This window comes from Plecotus auritus (assembly GCF_963455305.1).
Source record: "Plecotus auritus genome assembly, chromosome: 8".
Taxonomy (NCBI): Eukaryota; Metazoa; Chordata; class Mammalia; order Chiroptera; family Vespertilionidae; genus Plecotus; species Plecotus auritus.
The window spans coordinates 82,879,210-82,904,566 of record NC_137782.1 but is presented as its reverse complement, the minus strand read 5'-3'; the positions used below and the strand labels follow the sequence as shown (position 1 = coordinate 82,904,566).

The 25,357-nt window shown below is 37.6% G+C and overlaps 1 protein-coding gene across 3 annotated transcripts in view; it reads left to right on the top strand.

Moving 5' to 3' along the window:
* Positions 1-25,357, top strand: part of RALGAPA2 (Ral GTPase activating protein catalytic subunit alpha 2) — a gene marked incomplete at its 3' end in the record, with an annotated part of 304,312 nt that overhangs the window by 172,116 nt on the left and 106,839 nt on the right. For all 3 annotated transcript variants that reach the window (XM_080683050.1, XM_080683051.1, XM_080683049.1), the window contains 9 exons: positions 636-694; positions 4,463-4,571; positions 10,350-10,460; positions 11,788-11,856; positions 12,126-12,263; positions 13,972-14,155; positions 19,040-19,811; positions 20,464-20,535; positions 24,858-24,981. In XM_080683050.1, the coding sequence (XP_080539176.1) occupies positions 636-694; positions 4,463-4,571; positions 10,350-10,460; positions 11,788-11,856; positions 12,126-12,263; positions 13,972-14,155; positions 19,040-19,811; positions 20,464-20,535; positions 24,858-24,981 (1,638 nt within the window). The remainder of the gene's footprint in view (positions 1-635; positions 695-4,462; positions 4,572-10,349; positions 10,461-11,787; positions 11,857-12,125; positions 12,264-13,971; positions 14,156-19,039; positions 19,812-20,463; positions 20,536-24,857; positions 24,982-25,357) is intronic.

The following is a 25,357-nucleotide window of genomic DNA, read 5'->3' as shown; positions in this document are numbered from 1 at the left end:
AGATTAAATGTATGAGATTCAGAGAATACTATAGTTAAAACTGATAGGTTCCTCGGGTATTTTTTATTAGATCTGTTTATCATGCCTATGAGTCATAACTATGTAACAAATCATCCTTTATAATAATTTTATTGGTTTAATTATGCTACATTAGTGCATCAAATGAATTTATTTAAAACAATAATTGAATAAGCTAAATATTCAATTTCATTGCTGGCCTGATTAATTCCTACTAATAATTTGAAATTCCAAATTATTCCTTAGAGAATAAAAGTAAACATTTGTTCTCTCCTCCGCTGATTTTGGGGTAAACAAAAGTGCATTTCAAATCCCAGAATCGATCAGTCTATCTACCTGTAGTATATAATTATAATAAAAGTTGAGTGTGCTATATCTAATTCAATTAAAGTAAAAGAAAACCAGCGATTTCCTATCTGGAAGTCTCGCTGGCTCTGCTACATTTTTGATTCTGTTGTCTAGACCAGCTTTGTTGCCCAGGGGCTCCCTGTGAGTCCCGTGTTTCCTCCCCCAGGTTCCCGGGTCCATTAGGAGCTCCTAACTGCCTGGAACAGTCAGAACATGAGGGAAACAACTACTCAACAGAGTTTTTATTTTACTTAATTGTGTTTTTTTAGCATTACCTCATAAATATTTTACTGAAGAATGCCACAGAGGAACCAAGTGAATGTGCAAGGTAAATGTTGAATAAAATGTAAACAATTTTACATTTTTATGATACCCCTTTGTGTGTAAACACAATGTTACTAAACACATTCTTTCACATTACCCTTACACACGCTAAAAAGTATAACAAATATTATATCAGGAAAATGCTTCACTTAATTTTTTCCAGTTTCCACTATGATTCCTTCATTGAGTTATGATTTTTTTAGAAACATATTTCTTAATTTCCAATATGGTTATTTCTATTTATTTTTTGCTACTGATGAGTTAATTGCATTGTGGGTCAGAAATGCTGCCTGCCTGATAATAGTCTTAGAAATTGTTGAAATTTGCCTTATGACCCTATCTGTACTCAGTTTTTGCAAATGTCTCATACATGCTTGAAAAACAGTGCATGTATACATTGTTCTCCAGTTGTTGGGTATAGTATTCTAGATGTGTCTAATGAAATTTTTTATATAATTCCAAGTTGAATAGATTTTAGAGGATTGAACAGAGTCTGGGTTAATCTTGGGGGAAATAATGTTATTAATTTTTTAAATCGTGTCCTTTAAATATTCTATAATATTTTTAATTTTTTTTATCACTTGATCATTTACTGAGAAAAATACATTAAAATCTCCCTGTGTATCTGTTCATTTTTGTTTTATATATATTTGAAGCTATGTTATTAGCTGCAAAGAACTTGAGTTAGATCTATAGTGAATTAAATCTTATATTTATGTAGTGACGCTTTTGATCTCTAAGGGTGAATTTTTTATCTTAAAGACCACTTGTCTGATATTGATCCAACTATTTTTTAATAATAATTTCTATCCTTTTAAATTTAATCTTTCTATATTCTTCTCTTTTAAATTCTCTTTTTGCAAAAACTGTACATCTTTCATCCTTTTTTTTTTCTTTATTATTGGCCCTTCCCAGTATTTCATTTTCTCCCTTCTCTTGCCTTCATTTTTCCCCTCTCCTTTTTTTCTTTCTTCCTCCTTCCTATTCATTCTTCTTTCCTTCCTTGTTTTCTTTTTCTTTTTTTTTCAGATTATTTTTCCACATTATATTTATTACACTTGTTTTTTTAGAAGTCTTAGATACCCCTTCAGTTCTTTTAAAGGTTACCTTAGAAATGTTAATATGCATACTAATCTTACTAATTCTGAAGTTAGTCTATCTTTTCCCTCAACATTGCCAGTTCCTTAAAACATAGTCTTCTGATTTTGCTTCTCCACCACTACACCTGCTCTTTCCCTGTCTCCCTCTTCTCCCTAAACCTTTGAATGTTAGAGTGACTTGATTCTTCTCTCTCCGTGACCTTCTAGATATCCTTATTCATTCTAATCAGAAATTAAATTCTACCTACCTGCTGATGATACTGAATTTATTTACCTGGACCCTACTGGGAACCCATAATATATTCAGGCTTATATATTAAACTGCTTACTTAATATCTCAACTAGGCTGACTTAACATATCCAAACTTAACACACTATAATGAACCACTGAGTCTTCTGACTGTCTCCCAGACTGCATCTTAGTAAATGGTACCATCGTCTAACTAGATTTTTTAATCCAAAAGTTTGGGGAAAATTCTTTATTTTTCCATTTCCCTTAGCTACCATATTGAACCCTTCAACAAGTGTTGAAAGTACCTTTTTTTCAAACCCTTTTTCTTGAGTGTAGAAAGTCAAATTTCTTTAATAGAAATGATATGGTCAGTCTTTCTTAGCTGTGTATAAAAGGAATCAGACAATGAAAGTAAGGGAATGTAAGTGTAGATAAACACACAGACTGAAATATGATTGAGATTTCAAATAAATGGAAGAGACTTAAGAAAGAATATAGTATACTTGTGAGTGATGATTTAGAAAAATCAAGAAAAAAATTAGAAGTTTTGTTGTATAAATTGGAGTGGTATGAGATGATACTAAACAGGAGAGTGTGTTGGAATACAGCAGGCGAATGAAAGCAGTATTGCCATTAGCTAAAAAAAAAAAAAAAAAAAAAAGAGTCTTGATAGATAAAACTCATTAAGGATCACAAAAAACATACTTGGGATACAGAGAATCTTAATTGGCAAGAACAACTAGGCTTGAGGAATAATTGAGAGTATTAGAATTGGAAGATGCTAAATGGGAATGTTAAATAATAAATTTCAAAGAGAAAATAGCATGGAAGAGCTCTTATAAGCTAGTGTGGCTTTAAGACTCAAAGCAAGTGAGAGTAGTTTAGATTATAAAACCATTTTATGGGTCACAAATGTTCTCCATAGTGCAAAGCTAATAGTTACAGAGTAATGCAGGTCCTAGAAATTAGAGATCTTTGCCCTTAACAAATTACCTTTGACAAATAGGTTAATGGGTTGTAAAAAGAAAACATTCATATACTAGTACACACACTCCTAAACATATACACACATGCACACAAAGAAAGAGAGGCTCTTAAAATGGCAAAAAAATGAAATTTTTTTATATAATTCCAAGTTGTATAGATTTTAGTGGATTGAACGGAATCTGGGTTAATTTGGAGGAAAATAAAAAGTGTAGAGTACCTGGGAATATAGAGTACTATATACAAACTAAGAATGCAAAGTACAGTTTCTAGATGAGAATAAGCAAAGGAATTAGGCAAGAGAAGAGATAGATTTAGACAGTTCTGTACAGGAAGGAATATCCAGGGTCAAAATAGTGTGGAACTCCTGATAATGCTGGTGTTGGAGACACAGAAATGACCCGGCACACCTTGTAAACTGAGTTGCACTGCTTTACTGAGTGAATTTTGGTAGAAGGTGATACAATCTTCAAAGGATTTTTAATATGTTTGTTCTGATGCACTTAGTCTATCCTAATTTAAAGAGGTGAGAATCCAAAGAAACTTGGTGGTTTTAAAACCTCAAAATATACTGATTTTAATTGTGGAATTATATTGAATACAAATGAACTTTCAGTGTAGAGAGCTGAGCAGTATGTCCATTGTGATTGGCACTGGATGTGACCTTTTTACAAAGAACAGATACATATTACAGCCAATGTCTGACTCTGAGTAGTGGTTTGAATCCACTTTTTGTTCTGAAAATAAGCAGTTTTGGGAACAAATATTGTAATTGTGTGTATGTCGGCATTCAGAAAAAAAGATAACAGGCATATGACTTTTTTAGTTATTATAAAAGATAGTTGAATATATCAGTTCCAAAGAGAATTATCATTTAAAATTGATTTATAATTGAGAAAGGTAATTTGTAAAGGACTGTGCAACTCAAAAACTATTTTGTCTTAATACATTGCTTAAGAGTAATAATAGTGAAACTTATTTTGAAAGTTGTATTCAAATATTCTTTACAATAAAATATAGGATCTGTCTTCTATTTGTGATAGGTGTTGTGTATCTTATTTTAAGGAAAACAATTACAAACTCCATTTCCAACAATTTTCTAGCATCCTCATTTGTTATTTTTCCTCAAAAATATCTTGAAGCAGTAAAATGTACTTAAAATTAGTTTCAACAAAGATAGGTTGATATGTTGATGGGCTGTGACATTAAAAGAAAATATACCATATATTTTATTAAATATTGAATTACTAACCATTCTCAATATTTCTAATTGTCCTGAAAACTGGTCTATGTAAGGTACCTTACCTTTTTTTCTCAAGAAGACATTTTGTTAATGTAAATTTTGCTACTTTTAAAAAATATTTTGTCATTTGAAAATACCAAGAAAATTTGGTTCAGGAATTAAATTAAAATATTAAATTTCATGCAAGTCTCCCTCCTTTTTCTTTCTGAAAAGATGCATTGCCATTTGCTCCCTCGGGGTCTGGATATGTGAAGAACTTGCACAGTGCACGAGCCATCCTCAGCTGAAAGAGGCCATCAATGTGATAGGTGTCACTTTGAAGGTATTACCAACTCATGATGTACATTTGACATTAAGCCATATTCTAGGTTTTCAACCAGTTTTTATTTGAATTAGCCCCATTCCTCCCCCCCCCCCCATTACCAAGAGGGTGTTTTTCAAAAATATATTTTTATTGATTCAGAGAGGAAGGGAGAGTGAGAGAGATAGAAACACCAATGATGAGAGAGAGTCATCAATCGGCTACCTCCTGCACGCCCCCCACTGGGAATCGAACTGTGACCTCCTAGTTCATAGGTCAGCACCCAACCACTGAGCCATGCCAGCAAGGCACCAAAAGGGTATTTTTAATTTAAAAATATTTATTTTTCTGAGAGCCAGGGTGAATGTTCTGTGAGGTTCTCAGGAGAGGCCACCAATGGCTGCTTCCCGACTGGCCACTGCAACCGGTCCTCCAGTCTGAGCATTTCTAGACCAAGTTCAGTGGCAAATTGGATTCCCCTGGTGGCTGGGCATTTCCTGTGGCAAGCAGGACACCTGGTGGGAGTGACAATAAAGTGGGATTTTGTGCGCTGGCCTCATAGGTGGGACTAGGAGAGACATAACAGTCCTGGTTATAACATTGAGTGCTTACAGTCCAACTGGGCTTTGGGCACTCTTAGGACATCTTTCTGCCTTTGCTTTGTTAATAAAAAGAAGAACTGCCATTTACTGGGTACTCATGCTGGGCCTGATTCATGCTAAAGTCTCTGAATGCTTTGGTTAACCTTCATGACAGCTTTAAGGTAGATGTCACAATCCCTGTGTCACTCCAAGGGAAAGCAAGGCCAGGGAATTCAGATCGTGATCCCACAGCCATGCATGCATAGTTGGTGGAACCAGCACTGAGAGCTGATCTGTGTGGCATGAAAGACAAAAGTCAACTTTTATATGCACTGTGAGACCACTTTTTAAACCAGAGCTCAAATTCTGCTGGGTCCTTTCCTGGCTCCAGCTTAGAAATGATGGTACAAATTTTAGCATTGCTGTTAGTACACCCCTGGAATGAATAAGTGGCCAGCCCCTGGCAGGCACTGTGCCAAAGGTTTGTGAAAGTTCTCCATTGCTAGGTAATTTCCCATTTTATAGTGGAGGAACTGAGGTACAGTGGAGTTAAAGAACTTGTTCCAGGCTCTAGAGCAAGCATGTCAAACTCGCAGCTGGCGGGCCGCATGCCTCGTGGCGGGCCACATGCCTCGTGGCGGGCCGCGAGTTTGACATGCTTGCTCTAGAGTCTAGAGCGACAACCTGGCCTTGCTGAATCCTGAACTGTCTGTCTATCACCCACATCTAGGCTCTTGCCTGCCCTCTCTGCTGTCTGCCACATGCTGCTCTAATACTAACAGCCATTGCAGCTGGCGCTTGTGACAGTCATCACCAGGCCATCGACAGCCCCTGTGCCGCCTTTTGTGTGTCAGCCCCACAGGATAACGACAGTGTTCCCCTGCCTGTATCTCAGCATCCAGCCCTCTGATCTGGCCCCTGCCTTTCTTGGCAGCCTGATTTAATGGCAACCCTCCTCACCCACCACTCTTCCTGGCCAAACTCAATGCTCCTGTTCCCTAGGTGTGCCCTCTGACCACCTCCCTCTGTCACCCTGTCCTCTCCCTTCCCTCCTCAACATCACTTGGGATTGCCCTTTATGTCTTGAGAGCTGGAAAAACGCTTGCTGGTGATCCCTGTGGAGAGAAATAGAAAATTAATTAAACCAAGATTATCACTTAGGAGTGCTCCCCCTGCCCTGAGAAGGGAACTGAACTCTGACCTTGGTCATTGTGTTTAATCCTTAGAACTATCCCATAAGGTGAAGGGTTATTGCCAACTCTGCTTTACAGATGAAGAAAATGAGTTTATTGAGAATAATAGAGCTTGTCAGGGTCAAACCCAAGATACTCTGGCCTCATGTCTGGGCTTTGTCACAAATGTGGTATGCAGGATACTCTCGCTGACTCCCAAAGCCATGGAGAAACATTCACGTATAAAAGTGGAAAAAGTTGGGTATCAATTGTGTATCTGTAGATTCCAGTTCATTTTTTAATATTTTATTTTTTCAATTCTAAGATCTGTTTTTCAAATTTGAATTTTTCTTAAATCTAGAAATGTATATTTAATGTAATGTGCACCCCCCCCCATCTTTACGCCTTTCCTGGAAAAGATGTTAATAATTTGATATTATCTTGAAATTAAGGAGATGTACAGATATACATATCTATATATTTATGTAGTATAGAAGAGAGATGGAAATTGGTAACAAGAGAAAAAGAATATGAGGGTTTATATTTTTTTCTTTTTATTTATACAAATTTTCAAAAATTTCTATAAATATGAGGAAAAACGTAAGGCAACAGAAAAATATGTACCTGCCCTTAACTCTGTCACAAGTGTTCCAGCACAGTGCATGGATGTGGATCTGCCAATCCTGTATATTCTGTTATTATTTCCATTTTAGAAATAAAAGAGAAGGTGACTAAGGAAAGCCAAGGAACCTCTCTTGCTCCAGCTTGAATGAAGTAGTCTTTAAAAAATGTACAAAAGATCAATGAAAACCAAGAGCTGTTTCTTTTAAAAGATAAACAAGATTGGCAAACCTTCAATCAAACTCATCAAAAAAGAGTTAGAGAGAGAGGACCCAAATAAATAAACTCAGAAATGAAAAAGTAAAAGTAACAACTGATTCCATAGAAATACAAGGGATTTTAGGAAAATATTAACGAATGATTGTATGCCAACAAATTGGACAAAATGGATAAATTCCTAAAAACATGCAATCTTCCAAAACTGAATCAGGGAGAATCAGAGAATCTGAATAGACAGATTACAACTAGCGAAATTGAAGCAGCAATAAAAACACTCCCAACAAATAAAAGCCCTGGACCAGATGCCTTCACAGATAGATTTTACCAAATATTCAAAGAAAAACTAACACCTGTCCTTCTCAAACTTCCAAAAAATTCAAGAGGAGGGAAGACTCTCAAGCTTATTTTACGAGGCCAGCATTACCTTATTTCCAAAACCAGATAAAATCACGACAAAGAAAGGAAGTTGTAGGCCAATATATCTGATGAACATAGATGCTAAAATCCTCAACAAAGAATTAGCAAATGGGATCCAGCAATATATTAAAAAGATCATACACCATGACCAAGTGCAATTTATTCCAGGGATGCAAAGCTGGCACGATATTCACAAAGAAATAAATGTGATACATTATCTAAACAAATTGAAAGTCAAAAACCACATGATCACATCAATAAATGCAGAAAAAGCATTCAACAAAATCTAACACCCTTTTTTTGATAAAAACTCAGCAAAGTGGGAATAGAGAGATCATATCTCAACATAATAAAGGCCATATATGACAAACCTATAGCCAACATCACACTCAAAAACTAAAACCGTTTCCCCTTAGAACAGGAAGAAGACAGGGATGTCCACTTTCACCACTCTTATTCAACATAGTACTGGAAGTCCTAGCCACAGGGATCAGACAAGAAGAAGAAAAGAAGGCATCTGAATTGGAAAGGAGGAAGTAGAACTCTCATTATTTGCATACGATATGATATTGTACATAGAAAACCCTAAAGACTCCACCAGAAAACTACTATTTAATAAATGACAAACAGATCAGCTCAGACAGCCATTAATGTCATAAAGAAACGATAGCAGGGGGACAGGATGAAACGGAAGAGCTAGAGGGGGTGGACTGCAACTTTGTGTGGGTATGGTGGCTGTGCTATGATCTAAAAGATGTGATAGCATTAGCCGAATGCAGATCTGGAAAATGAGTGTCCCAGGCAATCAAGGAGCAGGTGTAAAGGTCCTGGGACAGAAGTAAGCCAGAGTGTTTGAGGGATGAGAGATGCCCATGAGAATCAAGTCATCTGAGGCCTGGATGGCTGGTTGAAAGTGTGAAGAGCCCTTGAGTGCAGATTCTCTTACCTTGGGTTTACCTTGCACCTATCAGGAAGGGGTAGTCAGTAACTGTTTATTCTGTAGAATTAAAATTAATCACCTTCTTCCTTATCCTCTACAACAGTGGTCGGCAAACTCATTAGTCAACAGAGCCAAATATCAACAGTACAACAATTGAAATTTCTTTTGAGAGCCATATTTTTTAAACTTAAACTTCTTCTAATGCCACTTCTTCAAAATAGACTTGCCCAGGCCATGGTATTTTGTGGAAGAGCCACACTCAAGGGGCCAAAGAGCCGCATGTGGCTCGCGAGCCGCGCTTTGCCGACCACTGCTCTACAATAGTCACTGAAGTGCTAGATGTTAGCTTTTCTGTGTTGTTTGTGTGGTATCCAAGTCAGTTGGTGTCTGCTTCATGTGACTTGGAGCTCCTTGGTGTGGAAATAACTAAGCTACATATCCAGAGGTTTCCCTAGACAGGGTCATTGGCAAAGGTATAGGTGGCAGTGTAGCCTAAGGCTCTGGCCAGGGTGCCCTGCCTTTCATGCACCCTCAGCCATCAGTCTATGCAGGGGTTACCCCTTTGACATTCCATCTCACAAGAAATTTAAGCAGCCAGAGGACCTTGGACACATGCAGGCTCAGGAAACATACACAAAGTAATTGAATATATCATAACTCGTGAGTCTTGTTCTCGTAGTCCCAAATTTTTCATATTTTTTTATGTTACACATGTGGGTTAAGTTTAATTTCCTAGGATAGAAAGTCATTTGATCATTCCATTTCTCCTTGTGTGAAATGAAGATAATATTTATCTTAAAGAGCTGTCGATGAAGATTTTTCAGCGCTAAAATGATTATCTTATAAAAGGTTCAGCAGCAGATATTCAATAATGCACCGAATTTAAATTTCCTACTAGTCAGCACTAGGATTTATGTGATCACATAAAAAAACCTTTTGAAGTTATGGTTTTAATTTCCAAATGATTAAATGATAGTTATTTGTTTCTACTGAATGCTATGTAAATTAATATAGCTAGTCTGGACAAGAGGCAGTTATAGAATGGTGATCATGTATAAACTATCTGGTAATAGGACACATTTTTCACCAAAACAAAAATTCGAAGAAACCCGAAATAGTAATTCAGAAGAATCTATGCATTCCTATGTTCATTGCAACTTTATTTACAATAGCCAAGATTTGGAAGCAATCCAGGTGCCCATCAGTAGGTGAATGGATAAAAATAGCTGTGGTACATTTACACAATGGAATACTACTCAGCTATAAAAAAAAAAAAAAAAAAAAAGGAAATCTTACCCTTTGCGACAACATGGATGGACCTGGAAACCATTATGTTAAGTGAAATAAGCAGGTCAGAGAAAGACAAGTAGCATATAATCTCACTCATATGAGATGTAAAGGACAAAATGAACTAACCAGCAAAATAGAGACAAACTCATAGATAGAGAACAGACTGACAGTTGTTGAGGTGAGGGTTTGGAGGGCTGGGTGGTGGTGGTAAAGGGATTAAAAAAAACAACCTCATGGACACAGACAACAGTGTGGTGATTGCAGGGGGGGAAAGAGGAGTGGAGAGGGTAGAGGAATGATACATGCTGATGGAGACTTGACTTGTGGCGGTGACCACACAGTACATACAGTGTACAGATGATGTGTTGTGGAGTTGTGTACCTGAAGCCTTTATAATTGTTAACCAGTGTCACTCATAAATTCAATAAAGAGAAAAAAAATCGAAATAAGGAAATATATCTCTAAAAGGAGCTAGAAAGAAATAACTTACGTTCTTCCTTAGTAATAATGTACATGTTATGTGAGGTTATTTAGTTTGGGGTTTTGTTTCCTTTCCTAGTTTCCTAACAAAATCGTGGCTCAGGCAGCTTGCGATGTTCTTCAGTTGCTGGTTTCCTACTGGGAAAAGCTTCAAACGTTTGAAACCTCTCTGCCTCTGAAAATTGCAGAAGTAAGTCTCTGTAATGCTGAAGTATAAGCATTTCCTTTTTGTTATACACGGTTCCCCCCCAAAATATATACACACTTTAACAGCTGATAGCTTGATTTTCAAAATGAAATGTATTTTAATAAACACTGTCTTTATAATTATCCAAAATATGTGTATACATTTTTGGGGACTTTGATATTTAATTGATTGTAGATACTCAATTAATTGTTAGAGAGCGAACTATTAAATTACCATGCGAGTCCTCAGCTGTGATTTCAGGCACTACGTAGAGAAGCCACCAGTGTTCCAGGGCAGAGTCTTACACTTGGAGAGTTTGAAAGGCAGACACGACCACAACAAAGAGACCTTTGTAGCCTGGGCTTCATTCATCCAGAGTAATTTGGATGGTGCCAAGGAGGAGTAGGCAGCTGGTTAGGATGCCCTCTGTGTGTGTGGTGGGAGGAGCAGCGGGGAGTGGGGGACTGCTGTGTAAAACCAGGAGTCTCTCCCAGACTGAAGGCCCGGACTGTGCTTCTGCTATAGCGTGATTGCCAGCTGTAATGAGATTATTGCTCTAATACCCTCTGTGAGGGTAACTAGTGGAGGAGGGGGACAGAGGACCAGGAAGAATCATCTCAGTCGTAATGTCCTGGAGGGTGGTTGCATTGGGAATGCTTGCTTGTATGGGAGCAGGTACCCTCCCCCTGTAGGGGCCTGGTGGAAAATCACACCAGTTCCTGCCAGTTTGTATAGCAGTACTCTTTAAAGAACAGCAGCCCTGTTCTTTAACATTTAGTGTCAACTCTTCAAGGAAATGTGGTTTGTTTCAATGTGGTATTAGAGGGAGAGTGATATTGATTTATTTTTTTCTCAGCCCTAGACAAATTTTACCAATGAGAGCACTTTGTTCTCTCAGAGATACATCAAATATCACAAGTGATTTTTTACCTTAAGTGGCCTAGAGTGAAATAGAACTGTGGACATAGGAATATAAGGTGCTGCAAAATGGAATTGGGTTTTAGGGCAACCATATAATTTACATCTACATGGAAGACCTTTGAAAATAATATGGTGCTATGACATTAGGAAAATAGTGTAGAGCTGGGTAATTTATAAGAAAACGAAATGGGAGCATTTTCATACTATTTTTGAAAGTATTTTTTGCTTTCTAAACAAGTGTGGAGACTGAAGATAGAAATTTTATGACTACAAATATAAATATTTCTTTCTCTGGGGCCCCCAATTTTGCCACCCACAGAATGAGATGGAAGCCACGTGGGACTCTTAACATATGGCTTCCAAAAGTGCCACTATGGTCTATTTGATTGAGGATTTTTCTTTTATACAGATCCTTGTGGCCACAATTGCTTTTCTTTTACCAAGTGCAGAGTACTCCTCAGTGGAAACAGATAAGAAGGTAGGTGGCACACAGGCTAAGTTTTACCTAGAGTCTGTTTTTTTTTTTTAAATGTAAAACAGAATGATAAATAGTATTACACACAGGGATATCCTCTATAACATCTTTCTCTGTTAACCCTCGTGAAAACCTTACTCATTCATTTATTCCTTTTTTGTGTGTCCATTGAATAATTACTATTATGCAGGGACAATTCTGTTGTTTGTTATTGCCTTTAGTGAAGTTTAAAAGACTGCAGTGTAAGATACTGGGCCTGTTTCCTCTTCCAGTTCATTGTATCCTTGCTCCTCTGCCTCTTGGACTGGTGCATGGCATTGCCGGTGAGCGCCCTGCTCCGCCCGGTGTCCACGGCGGCCCTGGAGGAGCAGCACTCACGCAGAGCCCCTCTGCTGGATTACATCTACAGGGTGAGTCTCAGGTGGGCCTGGAGGGCATGGAGTATGGGCTTAAGCATCAGAGAATCACCAAAATAGGTTTTATGCATTTACCTATATATCAATGCCCTTTTGAAAATAATTTGTTGGGCAGTGGGGGGGGGGGAGGGTAAAAGAAACAAATAATTTAAGGAGGGAAAACAGGACAGATATAATTGTAAGAAGCAATGATTACCATGTGAAAGATGCATGCATTTTCACATGACTGTCATCTTTAAACAACTGCTGTTTGATCAAATCCCCCAATTTTCACAGAACATGGTCAAAATCTACTTAACTTAAAGAAGAACTGTTTATATAGTAGGAATATCCATAGCCTTAGTTTGAGAAAAATCTATTTTTCAAAGGAAGAAAAAAAAATATAGTGGTCCCAGTAATCTCTTAAAAGATCTTAAGAAATAAATTAATGAAATGTATCACATCAAAATAATTACCATCATCATTTTTATAGTACATAAAATATTGTACTATTTTACCCCATAATCATGACTAGGTGTGGTATTTACTCTGGACCCTTTATACTGTCCTTCTACACAGACTTCAGTCTGTCCTGCGATGGCCTTATGTATGAATGTATGTATGTATGTATTTATTTATTTAGTATTTGGGTGTTCATTCAATAATTACTATTATGTAGGACAATTCTGTTGTTTATTTATTTTGGTAACGGACCTTTAATAATAGTTTTTTTTTAAGATTCCATGTCATTAACTGATTACTTTTATTTTAAAATTTATTAAATTAAAAAAATACCACTTAACTATGGTTGAAATTCTACTAAAAAGTATTGTGTATTTTTAAATGGATTCTTCACTAGTTGAAGATTTTGGTTGCTATGTTAGCTTTATAAACCTATTTGAGACTGGTTTGACCCACTAAAGCAGCCACAATCATTTAAATTCATCTCTTTTTTAAAAAGATGTCTCTTAAAATTGCTTTACCAATATAAAAGTCACCTCATAGTTAACATGATTCGCAAATTTATTGAATAACTCTTCATTGTATTTTTAAAGGAAACTTTCTATTGAAGTATAAATGCATCTAGAAAATTGCATCAATCATAAGAGAGAACTTGATGAATTTTCACAAAGTAAGCACACCTGTGAAACCTGATCCCAACTCTAGAAACAGAACATTTTTAGCCTCCCAGAAGACCCCACTGCACCTCCTCCTAGTCACTAGCTCCCTGTGTGTGTGGTGGTGGTTTATCTTGTGGCTTATGCCATAGCTAGGCTTTGTCTCCCAAATTATTTCCTTCTACTTATGGGGCCTTGGGTGTGTGCAACCATACAGAATGGCAAAATAGGCGCTTTTTTACTTTTTTTTTTTTTAACTTGAGAATGTATTTATTGTCATTGATGTGAAAGGAACAAATAAACTTGCTAATAGCAAGACCATGAGACCATGTTTTAGAATGGAAAGGATTTGATGTTTTCAAGTATTATGAAGCAGGAGCCCTACCTCCTAAGGCAGCGGTCGCCAACCGGTGGTCTGCAGACCACTGGTGGTCCATGAGGTCCAAAAGGTTGGCGACCGTTGGTTTAAGGAAACCTTTGGAGCAGTGGTTGCCAACCGGTGGTCCGTGGACCACTGGTGGTCTATGAGGCTTGAAAGGTTGGCAACCGCTGTCCTAAGGGACAGAGCATTATCCATGGCACACATTCCCTTCTGTTTTTCACAGGTTCTGCATTGCTGTGTTTGTGGCTCAAGCACATACACCCAACAGAGTCACTACACACTGACCCTGGCTGACCTGTCATCCTCAGATTATGACCCCTTCCTGCCACTGGCAAATGTGATGAATTCTGAGCCAGTCCAATATCACTCATCAGCAGACTTGGGCAACCTGCTTACTGTTGAAGAGGGTGAGATTTTTTTCAGAATATTAATTTTTGTGGGCAGGAAAGGAAAGATTATAGCCTTTTATCCATGCTTGCTGTGTTGTTTTTAATTCTAGTTGTTGAATTCCTGGTTTCTAGAGTTCTCTGAAAATTCTGCCTTTGTTGTTTTTCCTCTTTTTCTCAGTTTCTTCCCTACCCTTTCTTTCCTCACCTTAGTTGAATGTTGTGTTATTGAAGAACCATATGTCTCAGACCCATGGGACCCACAAGAACAGTTCATTTTCTATCCCCAAGGAGCTTTACATCTAACGGAGAGACAGGATTAATACACAAGGACTCATTTGTGGACTGGTAGCACCATAGCGGCTTCCCATGGAGAAGGACCAAAGCCAGACTTAGAAGGACGGACAGACTCTGAAAGAAGACTGTGAAGTGTTCCAGACTAAGAGAGCATCCTGAAGAGAGAGATGGGAATTTACATGCCACAGTTTGAGGATAGCTCAGTTCACCCCATAGGGGCCATTTTAGAGTGTGGGTAATGTCAGGACTTAGTATGTCCTCCTTAACCAACCTTCTCTCCAGAATGACAAGAGCTCATCTCTGGATTGTGAGTCAAAATGTGGTTGTGTCATCTATACGTACATTGCATAGAGCCACAACGCGCCCCCCCCCCCCAACACACACACACACACACGAGTGTATGTAAATCTAGTGAACTCTGAGTATTAAATTGTTTCAATGTCAGTTTCCTGGTTGTAATATGGCACTATAGCTATGTAAGATGCTACTATTGGGGTGAAGGATATTTGGAATCCCTTTGTATTATTTCTTACAAGTGCATGTGAATCTTCAATTGTCTCAAAATAAAAAGTTGAGTAAAATGTGGGTGTCGAGGCCCAGGAATGGATCTCTGGGTAAAAGCGTCCTTAAAGACAAAGGAGTGAGGGAATGTCAACAGAAAAGCAAAGTGAGGGAAATGGAAAAAGAATCATTTCTAGCAAATCAAAGGAAGAGGGGCAGGTCAGGAGCCGAGGAAAATCAGCAGTGTAGGAACTTCAGAAAGCTCAGGTAGGGTGAGAACAGAGCGGGAGCTGTTCTGTTTCCCCACTGAATGTTTGTTGGTGGTTTTGCTGGGTACTTTGGGCAGAGTGATTGGTCTGTAGCCAGATAGCATGAGCAGATGACCGGGGATGACCATTCAGCACTCTAAGACAGACCCCCTCTTGTGGGGCCCTTGGTGGAGAGAGGAAGGACACAACAGGCACTAGCCATGTGAAGGCACTGGGTCCAGAGGCTGTGCTTTCGAAACGGCAGAGTCTGGAGCAGGCGTCCTCAAACTACGGCCCGCGGGGCCACATGCGGCCCGCTGAGGACATTTATCCGGCCCGCCGGGTGCCACTGCCTGTCCTGCTTAGCAGCCGACTCGTCCCAGGCCCACAGTGCGCATAGGAATTTGTTCATAGTTTTTTTTTAAAACTATAGTCCGGCCCTCCAACAGTCTGAGGAACAGTGAAATGGCCCCCTGTTTAAAAAGTTTGAGGACCCCTGGTCTGGAGTGTGGTTCATGCTGAGAGGAGGGGCTGGGTGAGGTGTGAATGAAGAGGACAGCAGTTGGGGCCCCAGTCAGGAGCATGGGCTCTGGAATCAGCCAGCCCTTATTTTAGCTCCATTTTATAGATGAGCAAAGTGAAGTGCAGGGATTTTCCCAAGGGTGCGCAAGTCTGAAGTAATGGAGGAGGGGTTTGAATTTAAGGTTTAATGACCAAGTTCTTAAGACCTCATATTAGTTATTCTGATATTTTGCAAGAATACACTACTCATTTTGAATTGTATTGCTGGTGGATGGTATGTGGCACATTTTCATCTTGAATTCTTGTTACCCTTCATTTACTTAATTATGTAATTGTCTTTTTTCTGGAGTTCACTGTTTGCTTTTCCGCACAATTGTAAATACAAACCATATTTTTTTAAGCAAGTGACCCTTTATCTGTTTCCTTTGTTTCTTACATTGTAGTCCATGTCTCATAAAAAAAAGTAATCTGCTTTTTCCTAAAGTTATTAATTTACATTCATCCCTATAACTGTCATAAAAATTGGTTCACCACTTATTATGATTTATCACTTGAAAATAGCAGATTAGCAAGTTAGTGGAAAAGGATAAACCTAAAAATGCACCTTTAAGTTTTGGTACCATTTTTCTTTCAGTGTACAACATTCTTTGACTTGATCATTCTCCAGAAAACCTCAGGACCTTAATGTAGACTTGTCCTAATATACTTCTGTGGTATTAAAAATAATCATTACCATTTTAACTAAATAAAAAAGCAAAGAAGCTTAGAAATACCAGCACACACAAATACTCCTGCTGAGTGACTATATCCTGTTAAGAGCAAAGAGGAAAAATAAAGATGATAACTTAGGTATTTTAGGTTGAACAGAATGTGCTCATATTTGAGAGTTTTTTGTTTTCATTTAATGCCATAATTCATCATTCATAACCATACTATCCTAGTCAAATAATGTTTCTGATAAGCAATATTATATTTTATCTATTATTTTTTTCATAGACCATTTGATAAAATTGCCACTTGCAAATAAGTGACAGACTACCTACAGCTGAGGTAGCTGCTGGCCCAGCTCAAGGAGAAGCTGCTTGTGGCTCGCACATGTGCTCTCATTAATACCTCGCTGCTTAAAGTTGAAAGGATCAGGGGAGCTTTTAAAAATAAAAGTTAAAGGACAACCTAAAATTATTGATTTTATACTTTATTTCTAAGTTTAGAAGAATAAAATAAATATTTGGAATATATTTTTCAGAATTTTGTAGAAGTCATGGGCTTGTTTTTTCATTGATGGAATCTAGATTTTATTTTTCAGGGCACCCACAGGCAGTTGATTTAGCTGAAGTCTGACAGGGAAGAGCAATTCTTATTTTATAAATATTCCCTTTTCTTACTTTTCAGTACCAAAAATATTTTGGGCTTTTATTGGGTGTGTCATGGTTTATGACTTGATTAGTGTGACTGCATGTTAATTTCCCATTGTAGAATTCAAACATGTTTCTTAAAATACAAATTTATATTTACCTCAAATCAAAAGTACAACCTATGTAAGTAAAAGAGGAAAGTTGCTTTAGCAGTCATTATTTTATGCCTTGGGCCTGACCAAATTAGACCTTTATAGTTAGTGTCAGAGTCTGCTCTGCCATGTCATCATCTCATTGTGTCTTACATTTTGACTCCTGAGTTGGCTGTACCTTTGTTGTTGGGGCATTAACAGTTCTGATGGAGCATATATTCATATGGAATAATAAGCCTGAAGAAAAAAACACCTGTAACGTAGACAGAAAAGCAAAGGCATTCATAACTGTGATTTCAAGGGAATTATTTGAGGTATTTTTTAAGATTTTTCAGCTGTTTGGAAATTATGCACGCTTCTACCAGGAGTGAGAAGAGATTAATTTTAGAGATTGCTATAGATGACCTCCTTTGCTTCTAAAAAGGAGGATTTTTTTAATATGAAAATTTTCTTTTGCATTATTGAATACAGATGATATCTTGTTCATTGAAAAGCAAAAAAAATCAAGAAGAAATCCAAGAAAAATCTGGACAGTTTTGTTTTCCTCAGTCATCACATAGAATTTCTTAGATTTTAGGACCTGATTGTTTCTTTGTAGGATTTATACATCATAAGATTGGTGTTTAATAAATAAGTTAATTGGATTTTCAGTGTCTGAGAGAGAGAAGATGATTAGTATGAAAAAGTTAATTTTCTTATGGATTTAGATTAAATTAATAAAGTAGTTTTGTTAATTTAATTAATCAGTTGACTTTATTTTATTGATATTTAATTAATGTTTTAATTAATATTTAATTTTTATGTTGTGAATTTAGAAAACAAGTATTTCCTAAACCTTTAAGCCCAAATTATAAATCTTAGTTTATTTTACTATCAAGTGATTTATTTTTGTTCACATTAAAAGGTTTCATTTTAACTTGTTCTTAGATTAATGCACATTTTTTTTTTGTGAAAGTGGCAGATGAAACTCTAACTGTTCTCAAACTTAAGTGATTGTTTCAATGCATACTTCGGGATTTAGTTTGTTTGCTTCTCCATTCTGCCTCAAACTTTTTACAAGGCCCACTTTTAGATGCCGTTTTCAGTCTTTCAGTACATTTGAAGTTTTGAAAATTTTGTAAATCAGTTGCTCTTAGGAATTTAATCATCAACTACAAATTTAGTTAAAGCCTTCTAAGCATTTCCATGAATTACTAATACATCAGATTCTGTTAAATATTTAAAATGCCCTAAAAACAAAACATAAATTGTCACAATGATCTTAAAGCCAATTGCAAAATATACAGGGTGGGGCAAAAGCAGGTTTACAGTTGTTGGTATGGAAAATAATATAATAATTAAATAATAATACAAGTATAAACTTTATGTTTTATATACTCACAACTGAATTCCGTATTTAAGCAGTCATTGGCTGGATTTATTTTCTTACCAGTGTCTGCCTTTATCCTAATGAGGGGAGCGAGGTAACCTCTCTGGTCCAGCTTCCACGTGCCCCCAGCCTCCAGCTGTCCAGCTCTGCCATCCTCTCCAACTGCAGATTTTGGCTTCCCAGAGCTCCCGAACTGTCACCTTTCTCTTGTTTATTGTTGTATCTGCAAACTCTTAAATGTCCCTTTCAGAATGAAATCTTCATGTAAATTCATTCTTTTAGCAATCTATTTAAACTGTGCCTTTAAATTCATATAGAATATGTCAAAAAAGAAAATAGTTTCAGAAGATTCCCAGACTAAAGAAAGGCAAAGCGTCTAAGTACAGATTGACATCTGGTGGTGCTCAGTGTTCATCTTCATTCTCCACTGTATCTTTATGTTTCCTTACTTTTGTTCACAGAGAGGAAGAGACGAAGTTTGGAGCTGATCCCTCTTACTGCCCGTAGGGTGATGGCCCACCTGGTGAACCACCTGGGACACTTCCCCCTCCGTGGGGGCCCGGCCGTGCTGCACAGCCTGGTCAGTGAGAACCACGACAACACACACGCAGAAGCCTCTGAGCTCTCCTCCGAGGTGTTCAGGAGCCCGAACTTGCAGCTGTTTGTATTTAATGACAGCACCCTCATCTCCTACCTCCAGACTCCCACAGAGGGCCTGGCAGACGGCTCACCAGTGGGCACTCTCTCGGACGTGAGAGTCATTGTAAGGGACATCTCAGGGAAGTACTCTTGGGATGGGAAGGTATTATATGGACCTTTGGAAGGCTGCTTAGCACTCAACAGCAGAAATCCTTCATTTCTGATTTCGGGCTGGCATCATCAAACATTTGGACCTCCAAGAGATTGTTCTCAAACTGAGGAGGGAGATGATGCCCTCGACAAATTACTTGAAAACATTGGCCACACAAGTCCTGAATGCCTTTTACCGTCGCAATTAAATCTAAATGAGCCTTCCCTACCCCCATGTGGAATGAATCGCGACCAAGAGAAGGAAATCATCGAGGTCATTTTGCGCCAGAATGCACAAGAAGATGAGCATGTTCGTAGGAATAACTCCGATTCGGCCATGAGAGTCACCAGCCAGGAGCAGCCCTCACCCGTGGAGCCCCGAGGACCCTTTTATTTCTGCAGGTTGCTGCTTGATGACTTGGGAATGAATTCTTGGGACAGAAGGTAATAATCCACGCTAGACCTATTTTGTTATTTTTGTGTGAATTCTTTTTTATCAGTTTGGACTTGGGGAAGCAAGAACAGAAATGGAAATTTTTCTCAATTTCATCTTTTACAACTTTTCTGCTGCTAAATTAAAGCTAGAAACTGTCCTGTGTTGATTGCACAGGTTGATTCTAGGCATCTGGTGTACATTTTAAAAGCTATCAAATGTTTTCTGATGAAAAATAGCTTGGCATAGGAGTTCAAGAGACACAGTTAAATCCAATGAGAGTGTGGTTCAGTGGAGAAGACTGTGTGGGAAAAGGGTGGCCCCTGATAATGGGATGGGGTTTTTAAGGACAATGGCAGGGGAAAGAGATTCATAATAGAGCCAACAGTGAAAACAGAGACACACACAAGTCACATACTCATTTACTACAGAGCCGTCCAGTTTCCTGGATAGCAACAGGATGCAGTGGAATTTTGATGCCTTTGAATGCCTTAAGGAGAATTGAGTTCATTCTGTGGTTTTATCACAAATCTTTTGTTAATGCAGCAGATGGGTAGATGGGTGAATGGATGGATGATGGGTAAGTTTGCCAATTGATTGACTGGAAAGAGCAAAATTGTTCTGTGATTACATGACTTTTCTTCCACTCCTTTTTCTTTATAGGAAGAATTTTCATCTATTGAAGAAAAATTCAAAATTATTGAGAGAGCTAAAAAATCTGGACTCCCGTCAGTGGTATGTGACAAAGTATATCACACCACTTTCTTCCTTTCTGTCTGTGTGTGCTTAGATGACAGGTACAGATGACAGATACACCTGAGGAGACACCCAAGATAGTTCTGTAAGGCAGAATTGGTGACATTTGCACATGTCATCCTTTCGGTATTTTGACCCTTAGAGTAAGCTTGCATGTTTGCTACACTAAGAAGAGTTCGGTGCTCCCACCTAATCTGTGCCTTTGATTAGGGACCTTTCATGAGGTAGCCAGTGGACATTCCTTTTCATTTAATCCCTTTTTCTGATTAGGAACAGAGCCTTACTTAGGTTAAACGTCGCCCTGCCTGTGCTCACACAGTCTGTGTTTGAACCCCGTGCTGTGCAACAGTGCACTGGCATTCTGAAATTTCTGCTCCACGATGTTGTCAAAGTTAAAACCAGTTTGTTGTAATTGGTAACTTACTAATAATAAGCCTCATTTTCCAAAGCTGGTCAAATCTCAGATCTCCCATTTTTTTCAAACAATCTTAGAAGCAACTCTAAACACGAGCTCACAACCAGTGTTTGATCTGGGGAAATGCATGCTTCCAAAAACATCCAGTAAAGTAAGTGTGGTAGTCGGTACTTAACATGTGCTCCTTGAACAAACTGCTTCCTTAATCTTTAGTTCTTTAAAAACTTTTAAAAATTAGCTTTTATTCCTCTTCTATTTCCCTTAAGAATATCATTAGATTTCTCATTAGAGATGAAAAACCTGAAGCCATTATTCCTCACGTTGCTCTTCATCATATTCCGTTTCCCAATTGTTATTGTGCTTTTTCTTTTCTAGAGCAGCAGTCGCCAACCTTTCGGACCTCACGGACCACTGGTTGGCGACCGCTGCTCTAGAGGAATAGAGACTGAATTCTCTGTGAGGGATTTCTTCTGGAGGATTTGCTTCCCTCTCCCTCTCATCCTCCATTATTAGACAAGCAGTCACTTGGGTTCCAAACTCAGCTTTTCAAGCATATGTTGAATTACTTGATGCTTCTTAGTATTAAATGAATACATTGGTATCTTGTAATTGTGTGTTAATGCACTTCAGTTGCATGAGGTACAATTGAATTAGCTCCCTGGAGTGCTGTTGCAGTAAATGTGGCTTTGGAGAGCTGATTGGCAAATCCTCTGCCCCTTGATTAACCTTTGCTTCAAATCCCAACTCCTAGTGCCTTCTTGACATCTAAAAAGGTACCAACTTTTTTTTTTTTTAGTGGAAATAAGTCAGGGACTCTTTAGCTACGAGAAATCTAGACAGTTCTGTGTATTGGTCAGTAAGCAGGTAACAAACCATGCTCCTCAACTTTCAATTTGGATGTTTGCATTTATTTTTTATATGTTTCTCTTCTTGCTGTCAAAGTATAGTTCTTGCTTAGCATGTTCTTGGGAAAAGTAGAGTCTGTCTTGCAACTATCACCTATATTCTCAGAGGTTAGCAAAGATGTAAATAGTGTGATGACTATTTACATACAGTGTGTTCCCCTCTTAAATATCAATGCCTCTTGCCACCCCGTGGTATGGTGAAAGTTTGCTTGGCTTTTTAATGTGACAGCACTGGGAAACTGAGCTATTCTGGTCTATTCCTAATAAGAAAGAAAAATGCATTCTAATGAGGAGAGGAAATGGTTGTTTTATGTATGTGTGTTGCTGAATTACCTGCTCCTTCATGCATGGGTCATGCAGCTTATGGATAAGAAGTGCTGTTGATGTTGCTAATTATAATTTCAAAAGCCTGGCTCTAATAAGGCCAGATAGCAGCTTCTGCATCTTCGCAGGCTCTCTGTGGTGCTAACATTTTGGAGGATGTGAAATTTGATTAATGTTTACAACTAAAGATCACCTTTCCTCACACCTACACCAGTCAGGCAGTCATTGGGGCTTAGCACCCTGGGCTCCCACATTGAATTAATGAGGACTCAAGAATCTCTGAGCAGCTGCAATGTAAAAAGCTTGGACTTGATAAATCTAAGATTGTTTTCATGTATGTAAAGTCTATAACATAGAAAAAAATTAAATGCTGACTACTTTTTTTAAAAAAGAGAGAGCTGCCAGAAGAAATTGAGTAACTATACTTGTTTCTTCTTTGCTGAAAGAGACAGTCTTTTAGGTCATGGTTATGATATCGGTTATCATCCGAGCCCCCAAATTGTTATAGCTGTAAGAATAAGCCAGCCAGGTTCTAGGCTGCCTGCGCACCCTGCCTGCTGCTCAGGGAGTAAATAGCGTCACCTTGTCCTCCATGCTGCATGAGGACAAGCTTTCGGACAGTCTTGAAGCACAAGGTCTCTCCTACAGCATTGAACCCCAGGGGTCCATCCTCACAATACTCACCTCTCCTCATAACACCTGTTCTCATCAAGAGAAGCACCCCCAAGAGTGCGCTCATGCAACCCCAGTCAGGACATTCAGAGCATCCACCTTCTCCCGTGGCAGAGGACAGTGAGCATCAGAAGCCTTACAAATAGGCAGGGATCAAGATTCCATTTCTATGAATTTATTTTAAGGACATATCAAAGACAATGTGAAAATGTCTAAAATTGGAAGCAACCTAAATGTCGTATAATGAGGATTTGGGATGTGGTATATTAATGTAATGAGATGTTATACAACCATTAAATAACTTAGTTATAGAAGAGCATGATATTAAAGTGTTTACACTAAAAAATGGTTACATGGAGAATTGTATATTATGTGTATTTTATGCAATAAAATGCTCATAAATATTTTAAGTGAAAAAAAAAACAGTTGTAAAATAGAATATAGTAGCTGCTTATTTTTGTATACCAAAAATGGTAACAAGTTCTTTGCTTATATATTGAAATAACAAGTTTTTGTCATTTTTTGTTAAATTTTGTAATTTTTATTGTATGCTTATTACATGTAAACTATGGGGAAAATGAATAAGGTATCTGAATAAATTGGAGAGTAATTTCCTCATCCATTTATTTATATGACTTTTTGGTTGCATTTCAGTTTATTCTGCTCATTAGTAAAAAACACACAGAAAACAACAACTGCAGAAGGAAATACTTGCAAATATGTTAAAATATGATCCCCAAATTTCACCAGTACAGGTGTCTAACCAGATTACAATGTTGAGATATTAAACAGTTAGACAATAGAAACATTTTCATATTGTTTAAGCACTTGATAACTTTTTCCTATGAAATTTTTCAGAATATAATGCAAAAATAAGGAGAGGAATGGAACTATTCTGAAAGTGGTAATCTAAATTATAAGAAGATAGAAACTAGAGTGGAACTCTTGCATGATGAGACAGTGGAGTGAGCAATACTTGATTAAAGTTCTGTTTCAATGAGAAACGTCTTCATCTCTAAACTATCCCTGAATTGCTTGGTATAGGTCCAGTTATTTTTATATTTTTCACAAATTACACACTCCAGTGTGTAATTTGTAGTATCTGGTCACTAATACATTTAAATATGCCATCATATCTCTGGTCAGTTCACCAGAAATTTAATTGGGCACCTACTATGTGCCAAGGGCTTTACTAGATGTACAAAAGGTAAAAAGGAAGGGCTCCTTTTCTCAATGTGCAATATTATGTTTAAGGATTTAATAGCAATGTGCCCAAAATCCATCATGGAAGAAGTGGATGAAGGATTTATATGGCCAAAGAGGTTTCGCTAGACAGCTATACACCCTACTAAGCACCCTCAGATTAGTCAGAACACAGAGTGGGTATATACCCTCACAAAGAAAATATCTAAGTATGCTCTGCTTAGAAGAAGTTTCTGTTTCTCGTAAAGTCTTGTGAGGCATGTTCTATAGTTCCAATTATGGAACTACCCAATATCCTCAGCTGAAAGTGCAGAAAATGAAATATGGGTGTTAACATGGATCTATTCACAATTCTTATCTGTTTAAAATGCTTTCAAGTATATATATATATATATATATATATATATATATATATATATATATATTTTAAGTGGAGAGAACTTGTCAAATAGTGTGTTGTAACATGCTGTTAAGTATATCATTTGTCTTGAGAGACTGATCTCAAGAACCAGACTGCCCTGCTTCAATTCCCTGTCTCCTGCTTGGTATGTGTGCTTTTTAAAAACTTTCTGTGCTTCCTTAACCAACCTCTACGAGGGAGGTGAAGATGGATAATACTTGTGTCAGTAGGGTTGTTGCAAAAAGTAAATGAGATCATGTGTGAAACCTTAGAACAGTGACTGACCCTTAGTAAGTTCACAGTAGGAATTATGCTGGTGGTAGTTGTAAAATAAGATTTGATATCTAAAAATTCTCACTTCTTTAAATTTAAATTTTTATAGCCGTGAAACGCATAAAATTGCAGTGTTTTACATTGCTGAAGGTCAAGAAGACAAGTGTTCAATCCTCTCCAATGAAAAAGGAAGCCAAGCATATGAAGACTTTGTTGCTGGACTTGGATGGGAGGTAATTAATTTAATTCAGTGGGTATTTATTGACCAGCATTATTTAAAGATATAAATAAACTAGACATTGATTGTATATGGGTTTACAAGAATGTAATGAATTTGACATCTTCTATTAGTTGGTTTTCAATACTTCATACATGAACTTTTTTTCCCTTAACTTTCCTCTTAATATTATTTCATTTGTTCTTTATCAGAGCTGCATAGTTAGATCAGCTCACCTAACCATAGACAGTTTGTGGTAAGAGAAGACAAATATAAGCAGAGAAGCAATGGCTTTGGCCACAATATGGAGAATGGAAAAGAAATCAGTAACTTGATGGGTGAACAGACAAAGAAAAAGAGTTGGATAAAGTCAAAAGTTGGAATGAAAATAG